General features: G+C 44.9%; 1 protein-coding gene across 1 annotated transcript in view; it reads left to right on the plus strand.

Moving 5' to 3' along the window:
* The window catches only part of KIF3B (kinesin family member 3B), a 36,722-nt gene extending 18,706 nt beyond the window's left edge, over positions 1 to 18,016 (plus strand). The window contains exons 2-9 of the mRNA XM_082856755.1: positions 1,812 to 3,281; positions 6,469 to 6,570; positions 6,786 to 6,908; positions 7,017 to 7,135; positions 11,438 to 11,551; positions 12,243 to 12,348; positions 13,870 to 14,048; positions 14,613 to 18,016. Of these exons, the coding sequence (XP_082712881.1) occupies positions 1,878 to 3,281; positions 6,469 to 6,570; positions 6,786 to 6,908; positions 7,017 to 7,135; positions 11,438 to 11,551; positions 12,243 to 12,348; positions 13,870 to 14,048; positions 14,613 to 14,709 (2,244 nt within the window). The 5' untranslated portion in view covers positions 1,812 to 1,877 and the 3' untranslated portion in view covers positions 14,710 to 18,016. The remainder of the gene's footprint in view (positions 1 to 1,811; positions 3,282 to 6,468; positions 6,571 to 6,785; positions 6,909 to 7,016; positions 7,136 to 11,437; positions 11,552 to 12,242; positions 12,349 to 13,869; positions 14,049 to 14,612) is intronic.
* Positions 18,017 to 20,138: the final 2,122 nt, after the last annotated feature.

Genomic DNA, 20,138 nt, shown 5'->3' on the forward strand with positions numbered 1-20,138 from the left:
TATATCCTGTGATCCAGCAATTGTGCTTCTAGAAATTTATCCTTACATATAGATTTTCCCACACATGAAAGGATGTGGTCCTAGGTTTTTCACAGTAACATATCAGAAACAGCTTAAGTGCTAGGGTAGGGGTTAAATAAATAATGGTGCTTCCATACAGAGGGATAGTTTGCTGCTGTCATAAAGAATAAGGCAGCTCTGCATTTACTGAGGGGAACAAACTCCAAGATAGGTTGTCTAATGAAAAAAAGCAAGATGCAGGACACTGCATATTACTGTGTATAACATACTACACTTGTGTAAAAAGGGAGAGGGTAAGTATGTATTAATACATATTTGCTTGTTATGCATAAACTAGTTCAGGAGGATAAAAATCTAATAACACTCACCTTGTAAGCAGGGAACTGGGTGGCTGGAGAACAGGTAAAGGAGAGAGACCTGTCACCAAAGGGCCTTTTGAGTCAAGAACCATGTGAATTACCTGTTTTTAAAACCCTTGCGCTGAGGTTTTCGGGAGTTTAAGGTCCTCGTACATACCGCTTTGCTCTGATCTGCTTGCTCCGTACCCCTTCCCAAAGGACCCATTTAATCATACTTGCTTCCGCTCCCTGAGTTTTTCAGCACCAAATGAAGTTCTGTTTTTGGTTTTATTTAAAAATTTCTTAACATCTATTTTCGTATTTGCATTCAAATTGTATTAAATTTATTGATTGGATAAGTGCTTTCTTTGTAATGTATTACCCCACATCCTTGTTTATTTGAATACATTTTGCACAAGCCATAGTTGATGATTTTAGAATGGAAAAGTATTATCAGTACAAGATAGGAAATTCAAACAGTACAAACAATTGTATTGTGAAAAGTCATTTTCCTCTCTCTAGACCTCTGAGTGTCATCGGGGGCCCATAGTTCCCCTGCTGAGTCTGCCACTGTTACCACTTTTACATGTATACTTACATTATAGCATGCATATGTAAACTGTACTATACACACTGTCTGGGCCCATAGTTCCCCTGCTGAGGCTGCCACTGTTACCACTTTTACATGTATACTTACATTATAGCATGCATATGTAAACTGTACTATACACACTGTTTGGGCCCATAGTTCCCCTGCTGAGGCTGCCACTGTTACCACTTTTACATGTATATTTACATTGTAGCATGCATATGTAAACTGTACTATACGCGTTGTTCCTCATCTGCGTTTTTCACTTAACAACATATCTTCTTTTAGGATTGCGTTTAGGTTAGCACATTCTCTTTAGTAACTGCCCAGGATTCCAGGATTTGTATATATTAAATATATTAAATTTATTTAATCAGTCCCCTTTTGATGGGAATTGGGGTTGCCTGAAATCTGTTGCTACCATAGATGATGCCACAACACAGATATCCTTCTATCTGTAGGATAAATTCTTAGAAATACAGCTGCTAGATCAAAAGGGACGTGCATTTTGAATTTAGATAGATAGTTCCGAATGGCTCTGTGCAGAGGCTGTAGTAGTTCCACAGCACGTAAGATTACCCAGGCTTTTATAAAGTTTCCAGCTGCCTCAGCCTGTAGTATAAGATAAACTATCAGTTGAAGGGAGGACAAGCTAGTTAACACGATAGGTGGACTAGTGCTTTTGTTTTTCCCACTGCAGCTGGTTAAGATCCCATGAGGAAATATCCAGTGTAGTGGAGTTATTAAGTGCAGCTGTCGGAAGGTTGGCAAGATGGAGGGGACCTGGGTGTGTCATGTGCTTTTCAGCAGCCCCCAGTGACAGCTGTACTGTCCTTGTTTACTCTGTTTTGTTTTTCCTATAGGACCCTAGCATTGTGAGACTCATTTTGGATTCATAGCCCTTAAGATCGACCCAGTCAGAGCTCATCATGTCAAAGTTGAAAAGCTCAGAGTCAGTCCGGGTGGTGGTTCGCTGTCGGCCCATGAATGGCAAGGAAAAGGCTGCTTCGTACGACAAGGTGGTGGATGTGGACGTGAAGCTGGGGCAGGTGTCGGTGAAGAACCCCAAGGGAGTGGCCCATGAAATGCCCAAGACCTTCACCTTTGATGCCGTCTATGACTGGAACGCCAAGCAGTTTGAACTCTACGACGAGACGTTCCGACCACTGGTGGACTCCGTCCTGCAGGGTTTCAATGGGACGATTTTTGCTTATGGACAGACTGGGACTGGGAAAACCTACACGATGGAAGGAGTCCGGGGTGACCCTGAAAAAAGAGGGGTCATCCCTAACTCTTTTGATCACATCTTCACCCATATCTCTCGATCCCAGAATCAACAGTACCTGGTCAGGGCTTCTTACTTAGAGATCTACCAGGAGGAGATCCGAGATCTCCTCTCAAAGGATCAGACCAAAAGGCTCGAGCTCAAGGAGAGGCCAGACACTGGAGTGTACGTGAAAGACCTGTCTTCCTTTGTCACCAAGAGCGTGAAGGAAATAGAGCACGTGATGAATGTGGGGAACCAGAACCGTTCTGTCGGTGCTACCAACATGAACGAGCACAGTTCCCGTTCGCATGCAATTTTTGTCATCACCATCGAGTGCAGTGAGGTAGGCCTCGATGGCGAAAACCATATCCGGGTAGGGAAATTGAACCTCGTAGATCTTGCTGGCAGTGAACGGCAGGCCAAGACTGGTGCGCAAGGGGAAAGATTGAAGGAAGCTACCAAGATCAACCTGTCCCTTTCAGCCTTGGGTAACGTCATCTCTGCCCTGGTGGACGGCAAAAGCACTCACATTCCATATCGGGACTCAAAGCTTACCAGGCTCCTCCAAGATTCTCTCGGTGGCAATGCTAAAACTGTGATGGTGGCCAACGTGGGGCCTGCCTCGTACAACGTAGAAGAGACTCTAACCACTCTGAGATACGCCAACCGTGCCAAGAACATTAAGAACAAGCCAAGGGTCAATGAGGACCCTAAGGATGCCCTCCTTCGAGAATTCCAGGAAGAGATTGCTCGGCTCAAGGCCCAGCTAGAAAAACGGTCCATTGGCAGAAGGAAGAGGCGAGAGAAGCGGAGGGAAGGTGGTGGCGGGGGTGGGGGTGGGGAAGAGGAGGAGGAGGAGGGAGAAGAGGGTGAGGATGAAGGGGATGATAAGGATGATTACTGGCGGGAACAGCAAGAAAAACTGGAGATCGAGAAGCGGGCCATTGTAGAGGACCACAGCTTGGTTGCAGAGGAGAAAATGAGGCTGCTGAAGGAGAAGGAGAAAAAGATGGAGGATCTGCGGCGGGAAAAGGATGCTGCCGAGATGCTGGGCGCCAAAATCAAGGTACTGTACCCTGCCTTAGGCGTGGTCTTTTTTCTTTCAAACCTTCTTGTTTCATCAAAAAAAATGATATGAAGGATGGTGTCTCTTTAGGGTTTGTGATACCCAGTGTCCAAGGAACATTTGTTGAATTGAATTGGATGAAGAAAAACAATTTTTCTTTGACAGCAATAAGACTAACACCCATGTACCCCCTCCCCCGCCCCGGCCCAGTATGAGAAGCAGAACAGCATCCATAGCTTTACAAGCTCTTTGTGTCCCCGCCCGCTCAGAGGTAACTGTTATCTTGGTTTTGGTGTTTATTCTTTCCTTGCTTGTCTTTATAGTTTTCCCAAATGTGTATTTATATCTCTACATAAAAGATAGTTTTAGTTTCACATACTTTTTATCTTTTATATAAATGGAATCCCACTACTGTGCTCTACTTTTATTTGCTAAATGTTATGTTAATGAGAGTTATCCATATTGATGCCTGAAGCTGTGATTCATTCCTTATAGTTGTTCTGAGAATTCCGTGGTATTCCATTCTCCTGATAGTGTGGGTTGTTTCTGTTTCTTTTTTTTTTTTTTTTTTTTTTTTGCCCTGAATTCCTTGTACTTGGCTCCAGGAGAACATGTGTGCGCGAGAGTTTCTTGCCTGACACCAGCAGGTCCTAGGGTGTGTGTAGCTTCAACTGCGCTAGACAGTGACATGTCACTTTCTAACGTGGCCCTGTGAATTGAAGCTTCTACCAGAAGGGTATGAGTCCTGGTTGTTCCTCATCCTTACCAACACTTGTGATTAGCAGACTTGACTTTTTGTATATCTGGTAGATATACACTGGTATCTCCTTGTGGTTTTCATATGCTGTGTCTCTGATTAAGCAAGATACAGAACAGTTCCGTCACCACCCCCCGCCCAGAGGCTCCCTTGCCGTCAACCACTGTGTGGCAGTGGCTGAATTGTATTCTAGAGCGTGGAGGCGCCCCTCGTGAGTGTCCCTTGAGTGTTCTTTCTGTCCACAGTGTACAATTCCATCAGGTGCCTGGACTCTGGGCTGCCACAGGGCTTTAATGGCAGAAGAGAGTGCAGAGCTAGCTCTGGAAATCTGAGGATGACCGCTGCCTGACCACAACCCAGAATTCCTTTGAAGTTCTATCTTATGGAATTTGTGCAAACTTCATTTCTACTCTAAAATGTATCTATGTTTATTAATTTAAAAATCACAAGTGATCTCTTTCTTGCTTCCCCTTCCCCGACCATATGAAGCTGTACTTTATCTGTGGCATCAAAGTAGCCCTTTCACAGAGCTGGGTCCTATTTTACTTCAGAGGCAGGGGTCCTTTCCAAGACTTTCAAGACCTGGTGTGAAAATGGAGTCACATACAACACAATTAGGAGGTAACTGTGTTCCAGGGAGGGGCTTACTATGGGATTCCATTATGTTACTTCACCCCTCCTCACTCCTGCACTTGAGTAACTGGGTGTACCCATGTTTGATTTCCATGCTGTTTTTTTTTTTTTTTTGCGGTACGCGGGCCTCTCACTGTTGTGGCCTCTCCCGCTGCGGAGCACAGGCTCCGGACGCGCAGGCCCAGCGGCCATGGCCCACGGGCCCAGCTGCCCCGCGGCATGCGGGATCCTCCCGGACCGGGGCACAAAGCTGCGTCCCCTGCATTGGCAGGCGGACTCCCAACCACTGCGCCACCAGGGAAGCCCCTCTATGCTGGTTTTTAAGATCACATCTGTTATTCAAGCCCAGGAACCACCTAGACCCTCTAAACAACCTGGGATATTTGGGCAGCTCTCAGAAGCCTAGTGTGGCAAGACTCAGCATCACCTCAAGGTCACTGTACCTCTTATAAGTTTTATTTATGGGAGAATGACATTACATGTGTCTATCTCCATCCCTGGATGCTGTAAGATCACAGGACAAAAGAATTTTAGAGGCGGAAGGGTGTGTGTGGTGAGGGGAGGGTTAGTAATCAGTCCAGCCCCTTTGTTTTGAGAGAAGAGGAAAATTTCAAGGGCTCCCTGAAACATGGTGGCAGGGATATAAGTTTCTTAAAAGCAAGGTTGTGGGGTTTTTGGATTCCATGCTTTCCAGGTGCAAATCCTTCCCCTGGCTTCAGCCACCATCTAAATGCTGAAGCCTTGCAGTCTGTATAGCCAGCCCAGAGCTGTCTCCTAATATCCCAGCCCGATGGCCTCTGCCTACTGGACATTTCCACGGAGATGCCCGCGGCCACCCAGAGCCCTCTCCTGCCTGCCTTTTCTCAGTCTAGCCAGACTCCGAAGGGTTAGCATTGCTAGCTGCTGCCCCTCTCCCGTAAGCCTCTGAATGCTGCCTCTCTCGGACCCATCCACTTTGCTCTCCCCAACCACTACTGCCCTAGCCCAGGCCTGGACCCTTAAAACTGCCTCCTGTCTGCTCTCCTTCCACCCAGCCTGCCCTTTTCCAGTTATTCTTCCTGTCGCAGGGGAGTTTTGTTTCTAAAACACAAGTGTGATTTTGTACCCTAACGCTCAAAGGACGTGTCAGTGGTTCCTGCGGTTCTCAGGGTCAAGCTTAGTCTCCCTTAACAGGGCTTGGAGGTTTTTGAATTGACCCCTGATTGCTTTGCCAACTTCATGTATCACCACTCCCTACCCTACCCTCTGAAAAAAATTTTTTTTCTTAGCTAATTCCTTGAGACAGGAAGCTTTCCCTGACTCCCTCCAAAAGCCAGAATTCTCTCCCTCCAGTGTGCCTCTCCCCTTATTACTCGGTCTTTTCCTCCTGATGGGATCCGACTCCATAGGGTAAGAGGCCGCTTGCTTGTCTGTGGCCCTCAGTGGACTCTCAGCTTTGTGATTGGTATTTACAGCTGCATCCTCAGTACCTAGCACATAGGAGGTGCTTAATAGGTTCTTAGTGGGGTCAAATAGTTTGTACAAACAAACCCAAACAGTGTTTTTTAAAAAGAAAGCTGCAATTCATGTATGTCTGGGGAAGCTGTATCTTCAGTGTTTCCAAGATAAAGCCCCCAGTGAAGCGGCCTCAGCCCCACCCGTGATGGGAAGGGTACAGCTGAGCACACTATGTTTTCCCCCAGAGTTCATCCCCTTGGGCTCAGTCCTGAGCTCTTTAGCTTTCATGGGCTTCCCTGTTAGGAGCTGTGTTCTGAGGGAGACCACTCATCAGATGGATTCTACTTTTTCCTCACAAAGGCCATGGAGAGTAAGCTGCTTGTTGGAGGAAAAAATATAGTAGATCATACAAACGAACAGCAGAAAATCCTGGAGCAGAAACGGCAGGAGATTGCAGAGCAGGTAACTTTTCATGCCTTTTTGGAGAGAATGGGGTGGGGTGAGGTTGTGTTAATGCGACAGAGCGAATATCTCTTGTATTAGACTCTTCAAAGGGGACGGAACTGAAGTGTGTCGGCCCCTTCCTGGCGGGAGACCCTGATCTGGAGCCCCCAGCCCCATATTCTTGTATAGACCTTGTCTCTAGGCACACTGATCAATTTTGCGATGTTGCTCAGAAACGTCGAGAAAGAGAAATCCAGCAACAGATGGAAAGCCGCGACGAGGAGACCTTGGAACTGAAAGAGACGTACAGCTCATTGCAGCAAGAGGTGGACATCAAGACCAAGAAGCTCAAAAAGGTATGAAAGGAACGAGGCCAGGCAGAGGTGCCTTGAGGCTTGGGGCAGAGGGAGAACTCTGTTGTCTAGAGGGCTGCCCCTCTCACCTGCCTCTCCTGTCGGTTCCAGCTCTTCTCCAAGCTTCAGGCAGTGAAGGCAGAGATCCATGACCTCCAAGAAGAGCACATCAAGGAGCGGCAGGAGCTGGAACAGACACAGAATGAGCTCACCCGGGAGCTGAAACTCAAGTAAGGTCTGGGCCTTCCAGGACTCCCCTAGCACTTGCTGGGTTTGCTGTGTGTTCAGTCAGAAACACACCCCTGAGGACAGGGCCCTACTTCTCTCCACCCCATCTCCTGCCACCTTGTCTGTCTTCTGTTTATTCCAAACAAAGTTATTTTCTGTCTCTGGGTCCCATCTGTTAACTGAGATGATCTCCAAGTTCCTTTCCACTCTACCTTCCTGCCTTTAAAGAAGGCTTCTATCTATTGATAAAAGGGAATCTTTTCTTAACTAGAATTTTCTGAGTGGTATAATGAACAGCCAAATACCCATCACCCAGATTCCATGATAAACAATCTTTTGTCTTCTATCTTTCATAAAAATATTTTAAAGCAAATCTTACCTCATGTTATCTCGTTCCTATATACCTACATACATGACCACAGTGCTTTTCTTCAAAAAAGCTTTATTGAGATATAATTCACATACCATACAATTCACCTGTTTAAAGTATACAAGTCATTTGTTTTTCTGGCCGTGCCGCGTGGCTCGCAGTATCTCAGTTTTCTGACTAGGGATTGAACCTGGGCCCTGGCACTGAAAGCCCGAAATCCTACCCACTGAGCCACCAGGGAACTCCCCTACAAGTCATTAAAAAAAAATACATTTACAGGGTTGTAAAGTCATCGCCACAATCTAATTTTAGAATATCTGTGTGTGCCCCCCACCCCCACCCAAAGAAACCCTGTACCAATTACCAGTCACTCCTCATTACCGCGTACCCCAGCCTAATAACTACTGGTCTAGTTTCTGTCTCCATAAATTTGCCTATTCTCGACCTTTCATATAAATGGAATTATACAATATGTGGTCTTTTGTGACTGGTTTCTTTGAATTAACATGCTCTCAGGGGTCATCCATGTTGTAGCATGTTAGCACTTCATTCTTTTTAATGGCTGAACAATATGGTATTGTATGGATATTCCACATTTTTTCCATTCATTAGTTGATGGACATTTGGGTTGTTCCTACCTTTCAGTTATAATGAATAATGCTGCTGTGAACATGTGTGTACAAGTTTTATTGTGGACTTAGGTTTGCAATTCTCTTAGGTTATCCAAGAGTCTTACAGTTTTAGATCTTACCTTTAGGTCTGCGATCCATTTTGAGTTCATTTCTTGTAAAGTCTGAGGTATGGTTCCAAATGCATTCTTTTGTATGTGGCTGTCCAGTTGTTCCAGCACCATTTGTTGCAAAGGCTCTTCTTTCATTGTCTTTGTGCCCTTGTTGAAAATCAGTTGACCATAAATGTAAGGGTTTATTTCTGAATTCTCAATATTGTTCGATTGAGCTGTATGTCTGTCCTTACTCCAGTACCACACTGTCTTGATTACTGTAACTTTGTAGTAAGTTTTGAAATGAGGAAATGTGAGTCTTCCAACTTTGTTGTTCTTTTTCAAGATTCTTTGTGGCTATTCAGGGTCCCTTACATTTCCATATAAACTTTAAGATTGGCTTTTCAATTTCTGCAAAAAAAAAAAAAAAGCCAGCTGGGGTTTTGATAGGGACTGTGTTGACTGTACAGATCAATTTGGGGAGTATTGTCATCTTAACAGTATTAAGTATTCTGATCCATGAACATGGGATGTCTTTACATTTATGTAAATCTTCTTTAATTTCTGTCAAGAATGTTTATAGTTTTCAGTGCAGTCTTCGCACCTCTTTTGTTAGATTTATACCTAAGTATTTTATTTTTATGATGCTATTGTATATGGAATTGTTTTCTTAATTTTATTTTCAGAATGTTTATTGCTAGTGTAGTGTAGAAGAAATAAAATAGATTTTTGCGTATGTAATGATATCTTTCCACCTAACAAAATTAACATTGTTTCTCTTGTGCCCTGTCCCTATTCAGATGTTCTTGGTTTATTAATATTAAGATCTACATAAGAACCACATATTGCATTTGGTTATTATGTCTCTTAAGCTTATTTTAATCTGGAGCAATCCTTTTTCCTGTTAAAAACTTTTTTTCGTAGTTGACTTGATGAAAAGGCTAGGGCAGATAGCCTATAGAAACATCCCACGCCCTGGATTTGTCAGTCTGCTTCTTCACAGTGCCTTTTAACTTGTGGCTCTATCTCCCTTACTTCTCTGTAACTGGAAGTGAGCGCTCAACCTTGGATGCGTACCAAAATCACCTGAGGAGTTTTCAAAAATAGTGATGCTTGGGCCCCTGCTAAGAGATTCTAATTTCATTGGTCTAGGGCAGTGGTCCTTAAACTTTCAGCAGGCACCAGATCATCCGAAGGGCTTGTTAAATGCAGATTGCTGGGCCCCACACCCAGAGAATCTGATTCAGTATGTCTGGGGTGGGGCCTGAGCATTTGCATTCACAAGTACCAGCTGTTGCTCCTGCTGGTTTGGTAAACACACTTTGAGAACCGTTGATCTCTCATGAGGTTCGGCTAAAATATTATAACTGCTGTTGATGTGCAGCCTGCCTTGAGAACCACTGAGCTAATGGTTTCAGCCAGCAATGATCTTTGTTTGGCTGCATTATTTCATTAGGGGTTTGGCAAAATGATGTTTTTTTTATATCGGTCCTTCCACCACATTTGCTCGAAGTTTTCTTTAAAGAGGAACTTTCCAGGCGACTTCCCTGGTGGTCCAGTGGTTAAGACTACACGTTTCCACTCCAGAGGACACAGATTCAATCCCTGGTCGGGGCACTAAGATCCTACATGCCACGAGGCGTGGTCAAAAAAAAAAAAAAGAGGAACTTTTCAAAGAGATTCTTTTAATGTTTAAGTTTTAAATTTGGAAAGGAGCCCTTAATATTAAATGTATGTGTCAGTCCTCTTTCTAGGCATGTACACCTAGAAAAGAGGTCAGAACAAAATATGCCAAAATAATAAGAGTATCTCTGGGTGGTGAAATTGTGTGTAATTGTATTTCTTACATTTTCTAATGTATAAATAGGACCTTTAAAGTCAGAAAGAAAAAAATATATATATATGTTATAAAAAATAGTTTCTTAAATATCTAATAAAGAGAACATTTCTTCTCTCCAAAATATTTTTTTCTTTAAGGAAGCCATTTTCATTGCTATGTCTCTTATTAATATCTTTTTAAAAAATTATTATTATTATTATATATATTTTTGGCTGTGTTGGGTGTTTGTTGCTGCTCTCGGGCTTTCTCTAATTGCGGGGAGCGGGGCCTAGTCTTCGGTGTGGTGTGTGAGCTTCTCATTGCGGTGGCTTCTCTCGTTGCGGAGCATGGGCTCTAGGTGCGTGGGCTTCAGTAGTTGTGGCACACGGGCTCAGTAGTTGTGGCGCACGGGCTCAGTAGTTGTGGTGTACGGGCTCAGTAGTTGTGGCTTGCAGGCTCTAGAGTGTAGGCTCAGTAGTTGTGGCTCACGGGCTTAGTTGCTCTGCAGCATGTGGGATCTTCCCGGACCAGGGCTTGAACCCGTATCCCCTGCATTGGCAGTCGGATTCTTAACCACTGAGCCACCAGAGAAGTCCCTCTAATTAATATCTTTTGAATAAACAGTGAGTCAGCCTGTTTCTCATAGCACTCTACACCTCTGTGGTGTTTGTTTTGTGTCTCTCCCACGTTAACACCCCTTTGGCATTGTTCTGTCCTGAGGTTTTGAAAGCGTGAACACAGAGAGGGGGCAGGAGATCGTCATCACCATGGAGAGACACAACCCAGTGGGTTCCAGTTTCATTGTTTGCCATGTTCCCTGGGTGCTTCTTAGGCAGAGACTCTTCTCAGGAATGGTCTTCATTCTCAGGGGTCTAAGGGACTGAAATCCATCTCCTTCTGCTCTTTGTTCTGGTGATTAGAATGTGGAGTTCTCCACCCTGGGCAACAATGCATAGGATTGGAGGAAGGCAGTTTAATTTCTAATCTGTTTTCAGCATTTTGGAAGTTAACGAGCTGGCTTAGCAGTACCAGTGGCCCTCCCCAAATACTTCACTTAGCACGTGTTCACTCCAGCGTAGCCCAGGCATTGCCTTCCTCTTTAGTCCTTTCACCTCCTCAAGCTGCTACTCCTTGGGCGTAAGTGACCTTTCCATATTCCTAGGACAGACCTGTCAGCATACCAAAGAGTGTTTGTCTATCTCAGGCAGAACCAAGTGTCATTCATGTCTGTAAACCAGCTCTTTGTATGATGCTAGGCCCATAGTACCTGCTCAGTAAATGTTTGCTGAGTGACTTGACCCTTACCTATTACTTACTTCACGTGGGACCAGATAGGCAACACTCCATTCGTATTCTTTCTCCATCTATTCACCCATGTATGTGTGCTCTTACAGGCATCTTATTATAGAAAACTTCATCCCTCTGGAAGAAAAAAGTAAAATTATGAATAGATCCTTCTTTGATGAAGAGGAAGATCATTGGAAATTACATCCTATAACCAGACTGGAGTAAGTCACAAATGACTTCAAGTAGACTTTAAGGTGGGGAGGAGGGAAAGAATGTTGATAAGCTGGGCTCGGCCAGAGAGGTATGGTAAGAACACAGTTTGATCCATTTAAACTTGGAACCAATTGCAGGTCTTTGTGGCTGCCATAAGTCCATGAGGTAAAAGTTTGGTGATGAGTATGGTGTTAGGAATTGGGAGACTTTATCACAGTGAACTAATGACCTTTCCCAAGTTCCTGCTTTTCAGCTCCCCCAGCTGTCAAGTGAAACTGCTGGGCCAAGGGAGGGGCGGTACATAGGTGTTCTCTTACATGTCAGTCTGGCAATGTGGAGAAGGATTCTCAGTCTGCATCTGGATTCCACTGGAAAGATGGGAGATGTCTGCTAAGGCTGCGGGGGTGGAGAGTGTCTACAGCTAGGCTTCGTGCCTGCTGTCTAAGAACTGGAGGATGACTCAGGGCCCTTCCAGCTTAAGAGATGCGTGATGCTCACACTTGAATCAGAAAGCCACCCCAGCAGAAAATATAAGCAGCTCCTGCCCCGTTTACATGTCAGCCTTCAGTCCAGGGAGTTTCTTGCTTCAGGTTCTAGCTAAAGAAGGCTCAGTTTTCTGAGTGCTGGTTCCACAGTACCGATCCTGGGACTGTGGAACACACTCCAGCCAGGGCTTTGACCACCACAGTCCATTTCCAGGAATCAACAGATGATGAAGCGGCCAGTGTCAGCTGTGGGATACAAGAGACCATTGAGCCAGCACGCAAGAATGTCCATGATGATTCGTCCAGAGGCTCGATATAGGGTGAGAAGATTGTACTCGCGTTTCTCTCTCCTCTGTCTTAGAAGAGATTAGATTTATGTAAACCCTTAGGCACCGGTCTGCAAAGTCACAGTTTGTATCCTCTTTCCAGAGGGACCTGAGGACAGTAATATTAATAATAACAATTATAACAAATAATAGATAAATATAATTAATAAATAACAAACGATAATAAATAAAAAGGTAAAAGAGAATGAGATTTAGCAAATCAGGAGGGAAGGAGGAGAGTCCAAACATACTGTCCACGTAGCCAATAATGAGCTTTAGAATGGCCTTGTGGGCAGATGGGAAGGAAAGTAGACGTCTAGTAACAGGAGATGGAAATGCGTTAAAGAGCTGACGGTCCTTCTGTTTAACATAATGTGTGTGAGTCAAGTAGTTATTTGAAGTGACATAATTGATGACTATTTAATGACTCAAACGTATTTTACAATAAAAATACCGTACAGGCTTCTATTGATAAGCACTTGCTGTGTGCCAGGCACTGTACTCGGCACTTTGCTGCTTTCTCTAATTGAGCCCTCTCACCGACTCTGTTCGGTCAGTCCTGTGGCTTAAAGGTCAGGTAGCTGGTAAGTGGATGAATCAGGAAACACATGTGTTTTTAAGTTATAGGGCAATTGGTACTGGAAGTGTATATATGAATTGAAAAATCTGGTGCGAAGTAGATCAGAATGTGAACTGGTTGTCGCTGGTTAATGGAAGTGAACTCATTTTAAATTTTCTTCTTTTTGCTTATCTGTATTTTCTAACTGTCAGTGGGGAACTGGTATGACTTTTATTTATTTATCTATTTAGGCCACACTCTGTGGCTTATGGGATCTTAGTTCCCCGACCAGGGATCGAACCTGGACCACAGCAATGAAAGCACCAAGTCCTAACCACTGGACCACCAGGGAATTCCCTGTATTACGTTTATAATGAAAGATTTTCACTTAAAAAATTTTAAATGTTTTTGAATCTCCCTTAGCAGCCAGAGCAGAACAGATTAGGATTAGTTAGCTCCTCAGGCACTGTTCTTCCTGGCATTGAGTTATTTTACGTAAAGAAAGCAAAAGCAAAAAAGATGTATTAGGTGAGGCTTTATGTAGTGGAGGATGAGTGATGTGTCACACAGAATCCTCAGAAACTTTTTTCTAGCAGTTTCAGAGAGTGCCGGTTATTTCATGTCTTAAGCCAAAAACATGATTTTAAAGCCTGCAAGTCAAATATGTGGGTTTCCAGGTGGCTTACCTTGATCTAAAGGTAGAATTTAAAGCAGTGGCTCTCAGGTGATTTTTAGCAATGGACCGGCTCCATTAAGAGAAATGTTATGCAGTATCTCAACATATAAAATTGATCAGTGGAGCCACGCCAAGCAGTGGAGCCCCGCTTCTTCCAGGCGGGCCCTTGGTAGGCTTTGAGTAGCATGCAATTTGCGGTTCTGTTCTTGGGTTTAGATTGCTTGAACTCCCTTTGTGTGACTGGAGGCCATCCTAGCTGGTCTTGGCTCTGCTTCTGCAGGCAGAAAACATCGTGCTGCTGGAGCTGGACATGCCCAGCCGGACCACCAGAGACTACGAGGGGCCCGCCATTGCCCCCAAAGTCCAGGCCGCGTTGGATGCGGCTCTGCAGGATGAAGATGAGATACAGGTGGACGCATCATCCTTTGAAAGCACTGCAAATAAGAAACCCAAGGCCAGGTGAGTGGCTTTTGGTGACCTATGTTTGAACAGAACATGTTTGAACAAGGACAAATGAGAGGAGAGTGTGGCAAAAGTGCTTGTTTATCGTGGAAGTAAGTGGCAAGAGCCCGAGTTAACCTAGGTCTATCTGAATCCACAACCCAGGCTCTGAGCCTCAGTTTAAATGACCAAGGATTTAATTCGGTGCTAAATTAGAAATTCTATCTTGTTAAATTCTGGATTTGAAATTTAAGGAAAATAATTGAGTGAAAAACCAAAAAAGGAGGGAATTCTACCTGCAAACTTAGTATTTTTTACCAACTTGGAGAAGACAGTCAAAATATGATTTTAATGGAGTAACAGTTGCTGAGAATCAGAGGCCCTCCCCTGAGATCTCACTCCTCCGTTGGCAGGTTGTGTTGGCCATTGAAGAGGGGCAGGCTGTGCCAGTCTCTGGTAGTTTACAGTTGAAAGTCCACTGAGGCAAGGCCACCCTGAGATGTAATGGCATTTGATGGGAAAGGAATCTGATCTGTGTCAGAGACGGGATGTGTAATGTACGTATGTGCTTGACTTTTGCAGACCTAAAAGTGGAAGGAAGTCGGGATCCTCCTCCTCTTCCTCAGGAACCCCCGCATCTCAGCTTTATCCACAGTCTCGGGGGCTGGTTCCAAAGTAAACCCACTTCCTCCTCTCCCAGAGTATAAACAGCGTTTGCCTTCTGAGAGAAGAGACGAGCAAAAACCCGCAGAGAGGACTCGAGCCCAAACTCAGAACCATTCCGCTGGGGAGGAGCGATGGCCTCTTTGCAGATTAACCAACTTAATCTGGTTGAAACATGCTGGTCATAATCTGGCACTCAGCTCCTCTGGGAACCGTCCTTTAATTAGCATCTCAGAAATGCATGGGTAAGGTAAAGCGCAATAGCCGAAGTGGAAAGCAAGAGAATGACCAGAGACCTTGCTTCCCTTCTCCCTTTCCTCCTTCTCCTCTCCCTCCCCTTGCCCTCCCACCCTCTCCCCTCTCCTTTCTAGCCTGTTCTTTACACTGGGCTCCCTTCTTGTTGAACAATAGGGCAGAATCAGGAGTCACCTTAGCAGGACCAAGTCTTTGGAAGCTCAGGATAAAATGATACTGAGGTTGGAAAGTGAAAGCCCTAGAACTTGAACAGGTGCTTGTTTTTGTAGGTAGAAATGAGAAATCTCATTTGGAGCCAAACCTCCGAGGGGCACGGTCCATGCCCCTCAGTAAGAAGTGGATCTCCCTCTGGGATCTGCTGAAGGAGCAGATGTTTTTCGAGGAAGCTACCGACTCCTGCTCCAGAAGGATTCAATGTCAGAGGCAATAGAAATAACATTCCCTTTGCCTCCTTGGAGAGTTTAGGGAAACAGCTTCTTGAAAACCTCAAAACCATGACCATCTTGTCAAAGACATAAATCTGTAAGTTGATGCCATGTCCATACACCGTGTCACTTTACTCTTCATTTGTCACCATTTTCCCCATGCACGCATGCTCTGAGCATCCCTGCCTGGGCCCATCCTCTGCCTCCAGGGAATGCTCTGCAGTGGGCCTGATGTGTGGGAGAAGGGAGGCTGGCTCTGCCTTCTCTGATGGGACGAGAGCTGGGGGGACGAGACACATAGTGGCACTTTTGCATCCCCCGTTTTGTTCCATATTTGCATAGAGAGCATTGGGGTGACTAGGCAGGTCAAGAGTCAAGAGGCTTGGTGCATTGGCAAGGGAAGGCATAACAGATGGAAGCAGAGGAATCCTGCCTGCCTTCAGCGGAACACTCACCTAATCCTAGAACTGTGGCTCTTCTCAGGCAGAGCCAAAGGTGGTGGCGAGGTGTGGCTGTGCGATCGCATAGGCTCAGAGGAGAGAGTTAGGAATTTCCGTTTACATATACTAGTTTGGTTTGTAAGTTTTAGTTCTTTGTATTATTGAAATTCAAAGCTTCATTTTACGTTGGTCATTAGGTGAATGTTACTCATTTCCCCCTAAGAGAAGCTCATAAATGTGTGCGGGTGTGCAAGCACAAGCTTCCAGTGTGTCTGCGTGTGTTGGTAAGAGAGAGAGAGAGATCAAGAACTTGCCCGACTTTAGAAATACGCTACCGTGCAGTTGTTGCCTTTGTCTGTATTAAAGGCCCGTTGAATGATTAATCCAGGCTGGAAGCTCCCACGTTGGTGTCTGAGTCCACGAGCCAAGCCTGAGGGGACAATATGCGTCCCCAGTCGGCCACACCGGCGCACCTTGCTGGCACGGTGCCTCGGGAAGGTGGCGACTCAGGTGGGCCTTGAGTTATACTTTAACTCAGCTGCTCAGTTCCCAGGGCACATTTCTGGATCAGAACCCGTGGGAAAGAGGAGGTACCAAGTGCAATGTCTTAGTGCTCTACAAATGGAGCTCTGTCGTCTGACAGCTTGTCTCCTTTTTATAACCATTCTTTCTGAACCCAGGGCCCTTTTCAGCAATTCCCAGAGCATAATGGAGGCATCCCTCATCTTTCTCGGGATCAAACTCGGCTTCTTTATTATTTACTAAGAATTTACCTGTTTGAACAGAAACCAGATAATGAGGTGGGTAGCCTCAGATGGTGACCTGCCGGTTACACCTCTCTCTTGCACCACATTTCCTCAAAGCTAGTCTGAATTCTCTAGGCTGAACATATCCATTTGGCAAATCTGAGAATTGAAAATTGCAGATAACACTGTAGCTGAATACTGATGTCTCGAGGTGGCTATTCTGACCACAGGTGATTGAGTGACCATAGAACTTTTCTAAGAAGGCAAAAGTAGAAAGCCAAGTTGACAGGCAGGATTATGAAAACAGGCTTGCCTTGTACTTGGCTGTGTTCATCTGGTGGTCTGTGAAACAAAGTAGAAGAACCCCTGGGTGGAGGTGAGGCCGTCCCGTCCCAGAGCAGTCTCCGGTGCTTTTCTTCTCTCAAAATGGATCCGAGAAATGTTCGAATAGAGTAGACAGTAGAATGTCTTGCTGCCACCGGAAAGCTGCTGCTTTGGGCTCTGAATTGAGCCAAATGTGTAGACCTACCAAGTCGACTGAGGGACCTGGTTTTCATGTCTGTAGTCATGCTAGAATGTTCCAAGCCATCTGAGGGCCTTCAAGTCAGCAGCAGCTAATGAAGTCTGGCAGCAAGTCTAACAGGATCTAAGAAGCTCATCTGAGAGAAGGAGTTTGAGACGGAGTGTGCAACCCCCCTCAGTGAGGCCCCCTTTTGCTCTGATTGGTAGGAATGTATCTGGCTTCAGATTTCAAATCCCATGTCTCCCAGGCCCCTGGATTCAGAACCCAAGGCCACAAATCCTAGGCATGAAGCACTTTCTTAAGACTCCGCCCTAATATTGGATTGTCCTCCGTCGAATGCCTGCATGCTGCTTGAATCTCACCACCCGCACCTCCACGACCAAGGGCGTAAGAGAGTTCTGCAGCTCAGACGTGGGCCGTGCCCCACTTCTGTCTGACTCTTGTAAGTCCTCCTTCACTGAATGTAGAATCGTTGCCAGGTTTCCGAGAAGCGTCGATTCCCTGTTAACGTGGGATATCAGTTCTGCCTCACATTTCCCACTTGAGGTCGAGGCTCACTGCAAACAACGCCTTGGGCCGTCTCAGCGCCATCAGTGGACGAAAAGGGGGCTATTAATATTCTCTGAAAGCCATAATCGGAATGCTCAGAGGGACCTGGATAAGAGGAGTGGGCCTGGCTATTGTCTGTCATGCAGGGTTTTGTCTTGTACTGTTCAGAAACCTGCCCCCCTTCTCCGCACCCTTGTGTCTTGAATGAAATGCTTTTGAGGTTATTTATGAAGGGAGTGATCCTGGGGCAGGCAGGAGGCAGTGGGCTTTATGGCTCTTTGGAGTTACTATTGATCTTGACCTTCTCTTTGGCTACCTTTAGACAAAGAATATGCCAATACTTGGGGCTCTAATTTTACAACTCATATTTATTTGTATCATCTCTTTGTCTAGGAATGTAAAAGTGATTCTAAACTAAGATGTGTAATAAAAATCAATCAGATTTATTGTACTTACAAAAAGGTGTCCTCATAAATGACTAACATTTTTGAAAATGACCTGCCTGTGGCTGACACACTGACAATTTCTCTAAACATTTGAATTTTTCTAGTGAAAGGAGGGTGGGAGTGGAAAATGAAGATTGAGTTGGAATGTTGGCATTTTAAAAATATAGCAATGAGGTAAAGGGACATGAAATGAAGAAAGAGTGACAAGTGCTTCTCATGTTTTTCCATGAAGGTTCCTGAGACAGGCAGGAAATTTCTTTTAATTTCTGTGTTTTGTTTTTTATGTTTCTTTAAATTTATTACATATTATACTTTAAAATATATATCTTTTTTTAACACAGAAATATTTCATGTTATTTACCATCAAGAAAAAAAAATACCAGAAATGGGTCACTTGTTGGTCTTATGGTTTCTCATATGCTCAGGCCTGCTGGCGTGTCCCCCTGGGGGTCATGTACCTTGTCTGAGGAGTGGGGACTCAGCAGAAGGAGCTCAGACCGTGGACTCCGAGCTGGGCTTGAATCCTGGTTGTGCCTCTGCTTGCTAGTTGTGTGACTATGAGGAATTTAGTTTACCTCTCTGAACCTTGGCGTCCTTGTCTGTAAAATAGGGCCAATAATCCCCGCCTGGCAGGGCCATTGTGGAGGATTAGCATTACATTTCAAGCAACAAGTACTCAAGTGTGTGGATGAGAGCAGACATTTGAAAATGTGGTTATTAGGAATTCCCTGGTGGTCCAGTGAATAGGACTCCATGCTTTCACTGCCGTGGTCCGGGTTCAATCCCTGGTCAGGAAACTAAGAGCCCGCAAGCCACGCGGTATGGCCAAAAAATAATAAAATATGGTTATTGCTGTGACAGGACCCTGTGTTCAGAAGACACCATGAACAATTTGTATCCTAAGAAACTAGAAGCTAGTACTGGGCATATTATGTTTAGAAAACCCTAGGCCTCTGTAGAAAAGCTGCTCATCACTTACAAATACATGTTGAGTACCTACTATGTGCCATGCTGTTCTGGGCACTGGATATAGAGGTGTGAGCAACATGGTCCCTGCCTGCATGGAGCTTGTGCTTTAATGGGGAGGGAGGCAGGGTAAATGGTAACCTAATGCACACAAAAGTAGAATTACAAATCATGACAAATGCCGTAAAGTGATATTATAAGACATTATGAGAGAGTAACAGGGGCCTAATTTGGATTGGGCGAGTAAAGAAGGGAAGGGCTTTCTGGAGAAATGGCATAAAGTGAGATTTAGAGGACAAGGAGTTACCTGGACAAGAAAGTAAGGAAGGGAATTTGTTTAAAGAGGGAACAGGGCTTCCCTGGTGGCGCAGTGGTTGAGAATCTGCCTGCCAATGCAGGGGATGCGGGTTCGAGCCCTGGTCTGGGAAGATCCCACATGCCGCGGAGCAACTAAGCCCGTGCGCCACAACTACTGAGCCTGCGCGTCTGGAGCCTGTGCTCCGCAACAAGAGAAGGCCGCGACAGTGAGAGGCCCGCGCACCGCGATGAAGCGTGGTCCCCACTCGCCGCAACTAGAGGAAGCCCTCTCACAGAAACGAAGACCCAACACAGCCAAAAATAAATAAATTTATTAAAAAAAAAAAAAAAGAGGGAACAGCGTTTGTGAAGGCCTCGTGTAACAGACAAGTAGAATTTCACAGGAAGTTATCTACAGTCCTTTTTTACCCTCACTAGGGGGAAGCATGGAGAACTACTATAGAATAGAATTTAGTAGAGGACTTTAAAAATATATATACCAACAAGAAATGTGAAGAGCACAGAGAAGACGGTGGCCTATAGGCAAATGATTCTTAACTCTTCATAAGATGGCCTCAAACTATGTGTAATGTCCCTATAGCCCCCTTTCTTTCCAAAATGAGTTAGCTTAGCTTAGCTTGTATAATTATTGGTTGAGAACAGATCAAAACTCATTAGCCAGAAAGCAAGGGTTCAGAGTGTGATTTGAGGAATTCTGAGTGTGTTCTTGAAAGTGGCAGAAATCTGGGTGGGTCAGGGGCTATATATCAGGGGAGGTACAGGGCAGGGTTGCTGGGC

The sequence above is a fragment of the Leucopleurus acutus genome (genome assembly GCF_964270905.1).
Source record: "Leucopleurus acutus genome assembly, chromosome: 16".
Lineage (NCBI taxonomy): Eukaryota > Metazoa > Chordata > Mammalia > Artiodactyla > Delphinidae > Leucopleurus > Leucopleurus acutus.